Source organism: Ailuropoda melanoleuca, chromosome 15, assembly GCF_002007445.2.
Source record: "Ailuropoda melanoleuca isolate Jingjing chromosome 15, ASM200744v2, whole genome shotgun sequence".
Taxonomy (NCBI): Eukaryota; Metazoa; Chordata; class Mammalia; order Carnivora; family Ursidae; genus Ailuropoda; species Ailuropoda melanoleuca.
In genome coordinates, this window is record NC_048232.1 from 54,321,988 (window position 1) to 54,337,593 (window position 15,606).

General features: G+C 34.3%; 1 protein-coding gene across 18 annotated transcripts in view; it reads right to left on the reverse strand.

Moving 5' to 3' along the window:
• Positions 1-15,606, reverse strand: part of PPFIA2 (PTPRF interacting protein alpha 2) — a 479,196-nt gene that overhangs the window by 310,831 nt on the left and 152,759 nt on the right. For 3 of the 18 annotated variants that reach the window (XM_034643763.1, XM_034643761.1, XM_034643760.1), the window contains exon 1: positions 13,018-13,723. The exons of the other annotated variants lie outside the window; for them this stretch is intronic. In XM_034643763.1, the coding sequence (XP_034499654.1) occupies positions 13,018-13,098 (81 nt within the window). In that variant the 5' untranslated portion in view covers positions 13,099-13,723. Of the gene's footprint in view, positions 1-13,017; positions 13,724-15,606 lie in introns of those variants that run through there. 18 annotated transcript variants of the gene reach the window in all.

Sequence of the window (15,606 nt, forward strand, 5' to 3'; positions counted from 1 at the left end):
TTCTGAATCATCTCTGGGGGTGGCACTTGGTAGCCTGCGTTTTGGGTAGTTACGTATTCTGAAACTTAAGAATTGCTATAACAACTCCAAGGATCTTTCACTCTGATCCACAAGAGAGGAGAGATACTATAAACTGTAGTCAATAACATAATACCTGAAAGCCCATTTTCAATTCCCAGAAAGAATTTGCATTGACAAAAGGAAGTAATTATATTCTTGAGAAACAAAGTATTTCTTTCAAATATTTGACTTTGATAATAATATTAATAAAAGGAATGCTGTACATACACCGGTTTTACACTTGTTCATAGTGAACCCCATGGAGAGCACCTCAACCAACCCTAATAATATTTTTAAATTTATTCTTTTAAAATCCATAAAAAATAAATTTTTCCTTAAATATAACTTCTCTCCATCAAATAAACAAAGAAAACATCCACAATCATACACATACACACCCACACATGCGCACATGCACATGCAAGATAATGAGGCTAATCAACTATCTTCTGTCAGATAATTCATATTTTATAGTCACAATGTCAACTTTCACCAACATATTCTCAACATAAAATGTGATAAAAATGCATTTTGTGATCTTTGGAATAATCACAGGTATCGTTTATATTTTTAGACATTTATTGAGCATTCAAAATTCATTCACCTAACAAATAAATGCTGTGTCCTTAAGGAACTCATAGTATAATGGGGAAATGGATATGCATCCTTGAATTAGATTTGTGCCAATTACTGTGATAGAGGTAAGCACAACATTTTATGATATCTTAACAAGGAAGGGGGTCCCCTAACTGGGGAATGTGACATATTCATGAAAGACATATATTGCATTGAACTCTAATGAATGAGTGAGATCTGGGGACAAAAAAGGTAGAAAATGGAGAAAGAATGATATAGACAGTTCTGGAAGTAGTGAGGAATATCCAGATGGAATGGACACTTTTTTTTTTAAGATTTTATTTATTTATTTGTCAGAGAGAGACAGCCAGTGAGAGAGGGAACACAAGCAGGGGGAGTAGGAGAGGAAGAAACAGGCTTCCCAGCAGAGCAGGGAGCCCGATGCGGGGCTCGGTCACAGGACCCCGGGATCATGCCCTGAGCCGAAGGCAGACGCTTAACGACTTAGCCACCCAGGCACCCTGGAATGGACACTTTCTTATGTCTTAAAGGAAATCTAAACTCTGTTGAGCACCACAGTCTGTTGAAGGTGTACCTCTCTGGGGCACAGACTGGGCAAGCCAGACAAAAGGCAAGGTATGATTCACTGAAGTCCAGTTTGGGCCAACCAAACTTCCTCTCCCTTAACTTGAAATCCTGAAAACGGAGAGGTCTGGTGACAACACTGTGAAGAGACTACCCTTCAGTTCATTCTGGTATAGGGGTCCAGAAAGCTGCTCTAATTCTTCCACGTCTCCTCCCACCTCTCCAGGACAACTTCCTTGCCCACCTGATTTAAACTTCACCCTCCACCACTCCCTATCCCCTTTCTGTACTCTATTATTTCTCCTTAGCGTTTATCACAATCTAACGTATTACACATCATCCTATTTATTTTACTGCCTCTTTCATCCCACTAAAATATAATCTTATTTTACTTGCTCAAGTCGTATTCAGTCTCTGGAACATAACCTGGGACACAGTAGGGGGCAAGAGTCAATAAAATTCTGATTCCTCTCTTTTTCCTTCATCATTTCCCATACCGTTCTTACACACTTTTCTTTTGATGAATGAACCCGGAATCTGTTTTTGTTGCTTGCAAAAGAGACTTAACTGAACTGTGTTTTTTAAATGTATAGATTGCTTGCAAATGTGCTTTCTCATATCAACCCTGAGAAACATAGTAACTATCCTCATTGCTTAAAACAAGGAAACCGAATCAGTAAAATTCACTCACTTTTGCCTTTTCACGTTTCGGGTTGCAGATATGAAACACAAATGTGCTTCTTCCGCTACTTGCATTTCATATTCTGCCTCCTCTTGAAAATCCCCAATATAGAGAGTTCCTAGAGTCATCTTCGATGACTGCCCACTGCACTATTTTATCACTGCAATAGGTGTAGACTCATTTTCTATATACAATTGAAACCGCTGCAGTTTTCACTCAGACCCATGGATATCTGCAGTTTCCTCACCACATATTGTGAACAATTAGAGTGTATTCAAACCAAAAGAATCTTTCTTTTGAGTGGAAGAGATTGGGTCCCTCTTCCTGATTCCTTACCCCAGGCTACATAATGTCCCCAATTTTCTCTATCTTTTCTTCTCAAGAGCTATTTTTCATGGAATAAGTTATTTGGCAGCACCCCATATTACAGATTTCTATTATTTTTTGAAAATGTGGTACCCTAATTGGCTATATTAAATGAAATTAGACCAATGAAACGTGAAAAGGATAATTTTCTAAATGTAATCTAGTCTGTGGCATTTTATATGTACAAAAAACCACTCTTCTTCCTTTTGTTTAGCTTATAGTAAGTATGACTGTCTCCTACCATTATCTACAATGTTTGACTTACTCATATTCCCCTAAATACATGTTTTGTACTGCGGTTTAATCTTTTTATTAGATATAGGCAAAACATTAAAATAAATTTAAGAATTACCTGAGTGAACAATATATTAATTTTATTCATTCATAATATTTTATGAGGTTAAAAAAATCTTCAGACCTATTAAAGAACATCTATTCATTCCACATATATTTTTTTGAAGAACTTACTGTGTAGCAGGCATGATGAAATATTCTGGAAATGTATGCTAAATAAAATATATTTCCTTGGCATTTGTGCCTATAGTATGATATTATAGAAGCATTAATCAAAGCATTTTTTTCATTGAATTTCCTTTTGTCTTTCTAAAAAAGTAAACTATAATTTAATTAAAAATATTACTTCCTATGTTCATTACCTGAAGACTCAACTACATTCAGTCAGTTCGACATTAATCCTATAAGCACTTAGGATTCCCCACTTCTTTGATATTTTGCTGTATCTGCCAGCATTTCTTCCCACTGTAATTTCCCTTTAGGGAGACTAACACAAAAATTCACTTATTAATACTGCTACAAACTTCTTCCAATCCCAGCTTGACTCTCATTGTTGCTTGACAGCTGTTACGCCCAACACAGACATTATTTCCAACCAGTGCTATTGCCCTAAAGCATATTACCTACTTATCCTATCCACTATAGGTAAAACCATTAGGATGAGGCCACTGAATATGAACTGCCTCCACTTTCTTCCTCTCTTTCAAGCTTTTTGTTCTATCTCATCTTTATTTTTTTCTTTCTTAGAAAATGAAGCATCCTCCTTTCAAGGCTAACTGTTTGAGCTCTTCCTTTAACCTCCCATTTCTTGATTTCTTAGCTTTCTCTGTCCTCTATCAACAGCATATTAAGCATCAAAGAAAATATGCAGTTTCTCTCTTGTAATGCAATTTTTTAAGTAAGAAGAGTAAATATTGGACGTTTAAGATTTAGTAAATCAAACCAGTCGTTGCTCTTTTCAGAATGCCATGCTAGTTCAGGATCCAAGCTGTTCATGCAAGCCTCTTAGCTGAAGAAGTATTTTCTCTTCATGATCACCAACACCAAAAGGTACTGAATGACTGTGTCTATGTGTGCACCATCCAGCATGGGCACAGGAGCAGCATAAGTAAAGATATGGAGGCCTGGGATCCATAGTGTGTTTTGGAACTACAAGAAGATATAAGACACGAAAAATCTGGGTGAAGTCTAAGACTCTAAGGAGAGACAAAGTGGTCTGTCTAGGATGGTCACAAAGATCATGGACCCTTGGCCCGTCATGGAACATGGCTGGCATACATAAATTGAAAAAAAAAAGATTTTTTCCACGTATGTTTGTGTAACAGTTATTTTAAAATTCCTTACTAATTTCTAAAGCATTTTTCTTTTGTTGAAGTCTTTCTCAATGACACATTTGGAATTAACTTTCAGTACAAAGTCACTGTATTTTCAGAGATTCTCTATGATAATATTTATTTTGATCTGCTCTGTCCTGAAACTATTGCTCCTGAAAATACTGACCACTTCTAAAGTAAGTCAGTAATAAGTGAAAAGAATGAATGAAAGAAATGTATATGCAACTATTTGAACTGCATTATATTATCGTTAAAACATTTGGTTCTTTATACATTAAATATTTTAACATCTAAACAAAATGGTATTGAACCAAATAACATAAACAATGACAATGTATAATGCTTTAAATATAATAAATTTATACTATTTTATGATAACATCTTTTAGGATTTCAAACAAAGTTTCCACTTTTAGTTTCTTTGTAACATGAATCAAAATACATCTGTGGTTTCTTATAGCCTATCATAACTTCAAAGATGGATCATCCTAGAAAGAGCAGATTAATGCTGTGCTAAATAAGAAAAACAAAAATTCAGGATAAAAGGAAATTATACTACGTAACGGTGTAAAATTACACTGTAGTTAGAACTGTCACTTCTACACTGATTTTACCTGGTAGAGAACAACTAATTAAGTATAATGCTGTTTTCTATGAATCTTCTTATTTTTTTTCGCCAACATAATTGAAATTGTGAGTATTTAAGCTCCAGGAACTAGGTTACTTTCATTTATTTTGAATGACATTGTTCAATTTTCCATTTAACTTTGCCAACTCTGCTTTGTGATAGAACATATCATTTTGTGAAATTCTTTAAAAAACATTGTACACTTTTCAGTATTGTTAAAATGCCTAATTATTTTTGAGATGCTCAGCAATTCTCAGACAGCTCTGCTGCCAATAATGGCATTGAATCTTCCTGGCTCCCAATAACATAACTACTTTAGATCTTTACATATTGTATAGAACACCCAGTATACAAAGTGAGATGTTTTCTATTAATTTTTAGATATTTTGAATTTTACACTAAATTAGCCAGTTTCATAAACTGATGATTTTAAATTTGCATTTGCATGTGTGCAAAACTTTAGATAATAAGTCATAATGAAGATATAAGGTAAGCTTTGAAGTAAATTTACAAAACACAACTTGAAAATACAAAAAAAAATTTACAAAAGGAACCCCAAGTATATTTTCAAAAGGATATGTAGTATCAATGCTCCAAAAGCTTACATTCTAAAAGCACAGAAATTTTTTATGTAAAATTAAGATCTTGGAAAGTTAATGAAATATATTTTAATAAGCTCCTTTAACTATTTAAAGTGGTAAACATGCTCTCTTAGCATTAAATTTTTCTAAATTTAAAATAAGCCAAAAGGAAAGACATCATTTGTAAAATAAATTATGCTATTATTTGGAAAGTTCATTAATAATTAAAATAACAATAGCTACTCTTGATTTAGGGCCATCTTTATCAGAAGGAAATACTTTACACATGATTTCATAAATAATCCACCTACCATTCATGATGACATCATGAGTTATTCTTATTCTTTTACAATAGTCAAGGGAAGAAAAAATACAGAAATGATTCTATTTGCCTACAGTCACATTTCCAGAAATGGTGGAACTTGGTTTTGAATCCTGTGTTTAATTCCAAAGGACATGATCTTAACTATTATGCAATTTTATTGCTACCAATATGGTAACAGTGGAAAAGTTAACCGTGAACTATAACTAAAATAGTAGATTTGGAACTAAAGTTATTTAATTGTAATTTACAAGTCATAATAATACTATCAATATGTGCCTTTAAAGTCAAAGCATTTTTGTCTGCCTACTTTAGGGAACCAAATAATGTACTACCGTGACTTTGGATAACTTTCCTTGAGGCAATTCCAAGATTTTTAAATGCAGAAGCCAGGTGTTTTGCTCACCATTATTAAAGTCTGGTATAATGGGGATTCTCAACAAGGTGTGTTAAATGATTTCATGAATTAATAGATGAGAATTTGGGGCAGTCTCCAACTTAAACATGAATTCATTCATTCATTCAAAATATACAGACAACCTCTGTTTGACAGACATTAGGCTAAGTGTCAATAAACAAATACAAGCAGTTGAGTAAAATATATCTTATGTTCTCCAGGAGTTCACAGACCAGTCTTAGAGGTAAGTGAAAAGCTACACACGGTATAATAAACGGTACAACAGACATGCATTAATTACTTTATGGAAGTGTAAGAAGAGGAGGATTTAACTCAAATTAAGGTTCAGAGATGACATTCAAGGAGGCGGTTGGAAGGGAATGTTACCTTCCAAAATGCATTTACAAAAGAAAGCAAACACAAAGAGAGGAAGGACCATCTAACTTGAATTAAGTTCAGGGGTAATATTCAAGGAGGGGTGATAAGGAAAAAGCTTCCAAAATGTGTTTACGAAATAAACCAAGCACACGTAACTCAAACTGATGATACTTCTGGGTAGGTAGGTGAATGTGTCCAAGGATTCTGCGTCCTGCCCTATCTGCCCCATTCTTCTCATTCTTTGCCAAGGTCTTCTCCTTCATTTCCATAGCTTTCCCTCCTCTGTAAGCAGATGCCTCCCACATTTATGTCTACTTCTCAGACCTCTCTCCTGAGAGCCAAACTTGTGTTTCCACTGGTCTATTCACTCTGTCCAAAACTGAAATAAATATATTGTTTTTCAAAGCTATTCCTCCTCCATTTCCCTCTCTCTCCCTCATTAGAAACTTTGGAGGTAATCATCCGTCATCCTCTTTTGTGTCCTATATTTGGTAAGTTAATAAATTCTTTTGTATGTTATCTCTTAATAGCTTCTCCCTCNCATCCGTTGTCCTCTTTTGTGTCCTATATTTGGTAAGTTAATAAATTCTTTTGTATGTTATCTCTTAATAGCTTCTCCCTCATACTTAACTTTTCTTGGCTCATCCTTACCACCTCCAATGTGGTCCACAGACCCCATCTCTACTGCTTCTGATGTTACAGCTGCTGGTTACGGAGCGCTTACTATTTGGTGTATGAAATGCTTATCTCAGGAACATCTTTAATCATTTCCCTACTTCCAAGTGCTCTCCTCTCCAGATATTACCTGAAAAACATAGCTATTTTAGCTAAATGTAGGTGAAATATATTTGTGGACCTCAGCCTGGGAAGCTTACAAGCATTTATGTGTTCCTAGGAGAAGGTTATCCTGTATCAGGGTATCAGTAATGCCTATATGATGAAGAGCAAGACATTCTTCCTTTCAATTTGCAAATCAATTCAATATCTACTTGCTAATCACGGCTATATGCCAGGCACTCTGCTTGGTACTAGTGATTTAACAGTGAAAAGAAGGACACAGTGCCTATGCTCACAGAACATAGAGTCCACCAGATTTCCATTAGGCAGAAACCTCTGCAGGTGGAAGAGTTATGATTTCCTACGTGAAGCTCCAAGGGCTATTCATTGATTTCCTTGGTTGGTCTTACTGATGTACAGAACATTCTTAAACTAACACAAGTATGTATTTACAAGAGCGTTTCCCCTCAATTTCTCTTTTTGTCTTTCAGCACAATTCTAAGATATAAGTTTGTTGACAATTTGTTACTATAAAAATGTCTTTCCAATTAGGAGGATGTTGTGTCAGTAAAGATAAAATAAGGAGGTGTAACCAAATGAAAGCCTTAAATTAAAAAACACAATGAGGCAGAAGTACAATGTTTTGAAGTGTGGAGCACATTCCTATATTTTTATAAATCAACAGATCATTGGGTTGGAAATTATGTAGCTAGGAATACTTTTGTAAATATATTTAATCATCGACACTACAGGCAGCAGAAAATAGGGTAAAGAGCAGAGACTTTGGGGTTCCATAATCTCGAATTCAGACAGAAACTTCATTATTTACTCTCTGCATTATTAACCACTATTTGAAAACCTTTTGTGAGCACCAGGTTTTTTGTTAGTTTGAGTACTGGTTTTTTGTCTGTTTTCATCTGTAATGCAGGAAAATCCTCAAAGTTCAACTGAATTTTTTTTGAAAGCTACATAATTGTTATCTCTGCTTTAGTCCTATCACCAAACCACGGCACAATCCAATATTCTAACTAAACAGCAAATTCAAGCCTGCCAATCCTCGCTGAAAATTCCTAGGTCCCAAGTCCACAATCCCTGAGGACAACATTCAAATTTATCTTTAATTCTGGAGTATGCACACTTCACTTTTAACCATTTCTTATCTTGAGTTTATGTTCCAGTTATACTAAACTCTGCCTTTTCCACACACCAGTCAGTACCTTTGAATGTGCTGGTCTACCTGCTTGAACCACCTCTTGTGTATCTCTACCACGCATAATCATGACTGCATACAACTGGATGACAGAGAAAAACCTCAATTCTCTCATTTAGCTGGGGACCTCCGACTGTACTACCATGTAACCCTGGAGCCACAGAGTCTTTCTTTTCTCCATAGGGCTAATTTGCCTTCATTTCTTTTTTATTTTTTAAACATGTAACATGTGCCAAGAATTCTGCTAGATACTTTCAATGCATTTCAAAATTATCAACAGTAGAAGTTATAATGTGCTCCAAATAACAGAAAAATAACAGTGGTTGGGGCGCCTGGGTGGCACAGCGGTTAAGCATTTGCCTTCGGCTCAGGGCGTGATCCCGGCGTTGTGGGATCGAGCCCCACATCAGGCTCCTCTGCTGTGAGCCCGCTTCTTCCTCTCCTACTCCCCCTGCTTGTGCTCCCTCTCTCGCTGGCTGTCTCTATCTCTCTGTCGAATAAATAAATAAAATCTTTAAAAAAAAAAAAAGAAAAAAAAAAGAAAAATAACAGTGGACTCCTAGGTAGTACCAAAAGGATAAAATATTTTAAAAATCTGTTTCTTTGTTAAAAAGCCAGAATTACCTCCAACTTCATTTGATAGCAAAGATGTGGTGTCCCACACTACATACCAGTAATATCCCTCTGAGTGAAATTTTTGATGCAATTGAAATTTTCAGCTTGCCCTTTAATGTTCTATATATTTCAGGTGCTAATTCTATCTGCTGAATGGGAAATAAAGATACTACTCAAATTTTAAATCTCTCTTGATAAAACATGAAAAACTCTAAGTAATAAGGATTGTAAAAGAGATAGAAAGAAAAAATCTCAAACAGATTTTGTCTAGCTGCCATAAAAACATATTTTAAAAATAATAAAATTAAAGTTTTTCCTTGATTACCATGTACCCATTACCAATTTTGAGGAATCTAACAGTAGGACACAAAAGCTAAGTATTAAATTGAGCTTTATACATCTTTAGATATTTTATTTAATAATACGTAGTTATGCCTCACCAACTGCCTAGATAGTTTAAAAAAAATTTGTTGCTGATTGTTTTAAATTTTCATTTTGATCATTTACCTATCTAATATATTCCCCCAGCTTATTAAACAGAGATATTGGCAGTATCCATGATGTGCTAGGGATATAGACTGATAAAATGTTCTTAGGGATTAAAACAAAGTGTGATAAGGGCTTCAACAATGGGTACGAACAGGCAAAGGAGCAAAGGGAAGGCACTTAATACAGCCTGCAGAAATGAGTTAAATGAGTACAGGTTTCACAGGGGAGATGGCATTTGAGATAAGTCTACAAGTAAAAAAAAAAAAAAATGACCAATGGGCAGGCTGAGTGAAGAGGCAAAGATAGCAAAAGCATACAGACAACATTCTGGGAAAGCAAAGCAAGTAATGCAGTATGTCACATGTGCTCCAGACCATGAAGAGCTTTTTATGCCAAGTGAGAGAGATGAACTTTATCCTTTAAGGACAGGGAATACCTTAAGTATTTTAAACATAAAAATAATGACTATTATGTTGCCATATTTTGTTTTCCGTGGGCCCCAGGAGCAACAGTGTCAGCAGTGTCAGTCACTCATACAGTTCTGGCAGTTAATGTTATTAATCCTAGTATTAAATGGCAAAGAAATGTATTCTAAACAGAAATAACTCCTCTGTGGATTCAACAGATAAAGTTGCTCCCATCAGAAATAAATTCCTTTGGCTGGAGGAAGTAGTTTGCAACCTTTATTTTGTTTTTTTTTTTTATAATACCACGCCATTTGTTATTATTGTTCATAAAACTTACACAGAGATCCAATGAATAAAAATGGTTAATATGGCATCAGGAAACATTAAGAGCCTCAGGGTATATTCTTCTTCCCTACTGTCTCTACCAACTACTGACAAACGCTCAGGAAACCTTAGGGCTGTGCAGATACAGTTTGAAAACCAGCGGAGAAGATAGTTAATCTCTAGCAAATGAGGGGTGGTGTACTGGACGTCAATACCTCTGGGAGGATTCACACATTAAGTAATGATTAGCCAATCTAGAGATTTAATAAAGCATACAGATGTTTCATTTGCAAAAATACAAGTGAAATCATGTTGGGGCATCATTTTTATGGACATAAAAAATTAAGAATAATTTACTACATTCATATGTATAGTATATGTATAACCACTTAATTTTGTTTTAAAGAAGATTTCCTATTTACACACATTTGAGCGCCATGAATTGGCAGTTCTGATGCATACAAACATGATAGTTTTTTTCTCCTATAGTAGCATTTAATCTCAATTTTTGTCTAGGCAACTACATTCTAGAACTTGATTTCTGGTGATAAATAATTCACTAAACATATAGTGCAGATTGAGTTTTGTCATCATCCAGGATCCAGACACCTCTGAATAAAAAAAAAAAAAAAAGCAGATACACGTATATGCACAGGAATATAGAAATGAGATATCATATAAGGAAATTAATTTAAGTGTTAGATACTCTATACAAAAACCGTATTTGCATGTGTGTGTACAAGTATGAATATATTTAGCTAAATTGAAATACATGAAAAAGAAAGTCTTGTAATTAAAATATCCTTCAGTTTATATGTTGCCTTGTCACCTTTGAACTGTCCAGGTCAAATACATCTTAAATCTTATTCTTTAAATTTGGTAATGTACAATTTCAGCAAAAATGGCAGGATAGTTTGAACATTTAAAGAGAAGATGGAACTGAAACTCAGTATTATTCATGCTGAGCTATCTTAAATGTTTTTGCATATGTTAACTTTTGTGCTAAAATAATTTTAAGAAAGTAAGCATTAAATCTCAACTCCTTGATGCAGAATCATTTCCGAAATGCATTTAAGTCATTCCATAATGAGAACCACTTTTGAAAATTTAACTAATCATTTTCAAAGACACATATTTTTGAGAAATGGTCTGTTACTTCTACAGCATCTCATTTCTTACAACATTATTTCAACCAAAGAAAATATATTCCCTGAAAATAGGTTAATGCATACAAAGAAGAAAAATAATCATGTTCAATTCTACCCTTTGAAAATAAAAGCTGAGTCAACTATTTTTATAAATCTTTACTTTCCATGCTTTAAAAACTATCTTTCTTTTCTTCCTTCTCTTCTACCACAAACACAAACAACAGCAACAAAAAGTTAAACCCACACTGCTTGTTATCATAAATGTCAGGATAAAATATCACTTTATGAATTCAAAATGTGGAACAGAGTTCATATTTGTCAACATTTCTATTTTATCTAAATTCCTAGAGTTTTTACATGAATCGTTATAACATCGACAAAAAAGTGAGTGTTTAAAAATCATTCCAGTGTGTTTTCAAAGAAAATCACCTGCCAAGAAAGGTGTCAGCAAGATCTTTACTGAAGGAATTGTAAAAAGCCTGTGTCATGACTGAGCATATGGAATTTACTGACCCTTAAACTTTAAGAGACTGCACTAGAATAACTAATGTCAAAAGCTGCCCCAAAGAGCCAGACTACAGGATATTGTAAAGAGTGTTTATATCTCAGTGTACGAAGGAGAAAAAAAAAAGTAATAATTCCGTAGAACAGCCCCAGGGCACTTGCATTTTGAGTCACTGCCACAATAAGCAGATCGCCACTGGGAAGTGAATATATTCTGTAACAGCACAGACTTGCACTATCAGTAGACATCAGTGTAAAACAGGATAGGCAACAGAATTAAAAATAGAAGTACAAAAAGGGGAGAGAGATAGAGTAATTACATTTGCTTATACTTTGCAAAGGCAAAAGACTTAATAAATCAGATGTGCATTTATTCAGAGACCTCTTTAAAAAGAATTCTGACTATCTCTACTGTATTAATTCTCCAGGTCTTTATATTTTTTTTCAGAACATTATAACTATATAGCTAAAATAATTAAATGCTAGATTGTTTATTTTCACATAAAGTAAAATACACAGAGAAAAGAGGTTCATTTTCCCTTTTCATGTAATGATGATATGAATGAATTACAAAGTAAACCTTAGTACTAAAAGATGCAGTTTGAGGATAAAAATGAGGAAGAATCTGATTTAGTTTAGACTTAACCATTTTCTAGATTGATGACTGATTTATTCACAGGGAATTGAAATACATTTAGTAGGTAACAGCTTTGTAACTCACATTTATATTTATATTATAAATCATTTTGACTTCTTGATAACACAGAAAATCTTCCATCTTAATGAGTTTCTACTTTATCTCAAATTGCAAAGCATACTAAACGTGGTATAAATACCTCTTACATTAGTGATTACTTGTATATTGCATGTGTAACAAAATTAAATAACAGAAATTCTGTTAAGCTATATATATGAAATATAAAATGTTTTTCTAAGCCCAGAGGAGACAGTTTTCAAAGTTCCATAATATGTCCCTTCGTTCTATTTTCTCTTTGATATATAAGAGAAGTAACTCCGTAATGTTCACCATATGACAGCCATAAGTAACAATATCATGACACACATCTCATAGACCCTCAAGGATGATGCAGTAGCAAATTTTTAAATTCCTGTGAAAATTAATTGTTCATTATTATTTTGCTTGAATTCACAGAGAATCCTAATGCCATCCTATTTCCGTATTTTCAAAAAATAGATTAAACTGACATGCACATTATTCATTTCTTACATCCTCCTTAACATTTTCACACTTTGCAGTTTTCCTTTGCTTATATTTCCCTTTATTAAAAGTTTGACTATACATTAACTTCCTAAGTAGTGAACCATTTAAAACACACTTACTTGAAAAGTATAAAACCGGGTCCCATTAGGAGGATGCACTTTAGGGGAGCCAGAAACGGTGTTCATATCCGAGAAAATCATTTCTGATCACAGAAACAATATAATCCACAAGGAGCTACAGATGCAGAGCAGAGAGCTTAGCGTACAGATAAATCCGAGAATGCATTGAGGGAGGCTAGAGGGTAAAATGAAATCTGCCCCATCCTTCATAGATACACAGTGATAGCATTTTGAATCTTTCTCCTGCGTTTGAAATCTAAGCTGAAAGATTATCAGCCACCGACCTTTTGTGCAGCTAGTTCTTTAAAATATATAATGTTTCTTTTAAAAAAATTAAAACACAGAAGGGAAAAAGCAAGAACCAACAATAAATGGAGCTTGTGCAGAATCTGGCAGTGCTGTGGACCTGCCCATCTGTTCTCAGTGATAATCACCTCCCTCCACCACAGTCTAGCAGAGTGATTATGCTAAATATCCTGGTTAACCAATAACATACAGCTTCATTTCAGGGAAGCGTGCACAGTGTAATTCAGAGGACCTCTTCTGACTAACCTGGAGCATGTTTCATATGCTGTTTAAAGCTGTATTAGTAACAAATTCTTGTTCTATCACTCTTTTTTCTGTATGTTTCCAAATCTCTTTGTTACTCCCAGTCTTTTCAGTAAGAGTTTAGACTTTTGTACAAATCCTTTTTTTTTTAAAGTGAAGAGTTCTTTTTACATTTGTAGATCAAAGCATATTATAGCTGGTTAGAACACTGAGGCTCAAGGCATACGGTTCAGTAAAGCTATGTAATACCAGGATTATTATCAAATAAAATGCACTAAATATTTCTACTTTTCTGAACTCTTAAAGAACATCACAATATGGGCATAATCATTAGTCTCCCTCCACCATTTTAACTCAAAAATTCACTAAGTTTTATTAATTAATGGCTAAAGAAGTCCAACACACTTGTTTTTAAAAAAATCAAAACTTTATCTCTCATACATAGAAAACAAGAAAAAAATCTTTTAGATACATGATTTTTAACTCAGTATCCAAAAACATTAACTGCAAAGATCTAGACTACATTGCAAATCATGTTCATTTTTTATGTCTTTTAACACAAATTACTCAGTCTGTATAAAAGATCATATTTAGATGACTTTACACTTTTTAGAGGTAAAAATAAATGCTCCATTTACACATGGTTCAAAGGTGGAGACTTCAGGAGGAAAGAGATGAGAATGAGCCAAAAGTGGTGTCTTTCTGAATATATCTAAGATGGCATAGTTATACATAATTAAGAACCAGGAACCGCCTGCTTTGAACCTGAAGCCTATAAAAAGGATATGATGGCGATGGGCTTTCAAAACTTAAATTATTATTCATTTATATTTTTATTCTCCAATTATGATTCAGGTTTATAATATCAATGAGGAGGAAGCAGAAAAATGATTCTCGATTCCTTAGATGGAGTCCCATACTCTGGTAAATTCCGTAAGAACGTAGTTATTTACCCAGCAAACTGCTAAATAAACCAGAAGATAATTTTTAAACAAATGTTTAATTTGAGAATAATTTTAAATTTATGGAAAAGTTGTAGAGCTAGTACAGAGTTCCCATATATCCCTCATCCAATTTCCTTAATTGTTACACCTCACATTACTATGGTGCAATTGTCAAAGCTCAGTAACTGATATTGGCACATTATTATCAAATAAACTCGACTTCACTTGGATTTCACTAGTCTTTCCATTAATGTCTCTTTTCTGCTCTAGGTTCCAATCCAGGGTATCACGTTTATTTAGTTTCCATGTCTTCCCAGTTTGCTCTGGTCTGTGACACCCTCTCAGCTTTTCCTTGTTTTTCATGATCTTGATAGTCTTCAGAAGACCATCGAATACTGGCCAATATCCCATAGGCTATCCTGCTCTGAAGCCTATATTAATTTTATTTGATGTTTCCCTCACGATCTGACTCAGGCTATGGGCATTAGGGAAGAATACCACAGAAGTAAAGTATCCTTCTCATCATATGTTAATGAAGTGACCCATCACATCATTATGGGAGTACATGATATCCACATAATCACTAGTTATATTAACCACCACTTGGCAAGGGGCATTTGCCAGGTTTCTCTACTGTGAAGTTACTATTTTTTCCTTTCCATACTCTATTCTTTGGAAGTTGGCCACTAAGTCTAGTACATCCTCAAAGAAGTGATAGAAAGTGGTCAAATTAAGCTTTAATTCCTGGAGGAGGGTACTGTTTATATGTATTAAATGGAATTCTTCTGTAGAGAAGATCTGCCTCATCTGTAATTATTTTTTCAATCATCTACTTGTATCAGTGTGGACTCATGTATATTTATTTTATGCTTGGGGTTATAATACAATACAATTTATTTTGATGCTCAAATTGTCCCAGCTTTGGCCACAGAAAGCTCCTTCAGACTGGCTCCTATTTCCCTTTGATGTGCTCTCATCCATTCGCTTTTTGAGCACTCAAATGGTTATTTTTTTAACAAATGTTTTTTTCTCCTGTATGAATTACCTTTTTGCTAAAACTATTAGTCATCTTAACTATAACTCTAAATTGCAATTT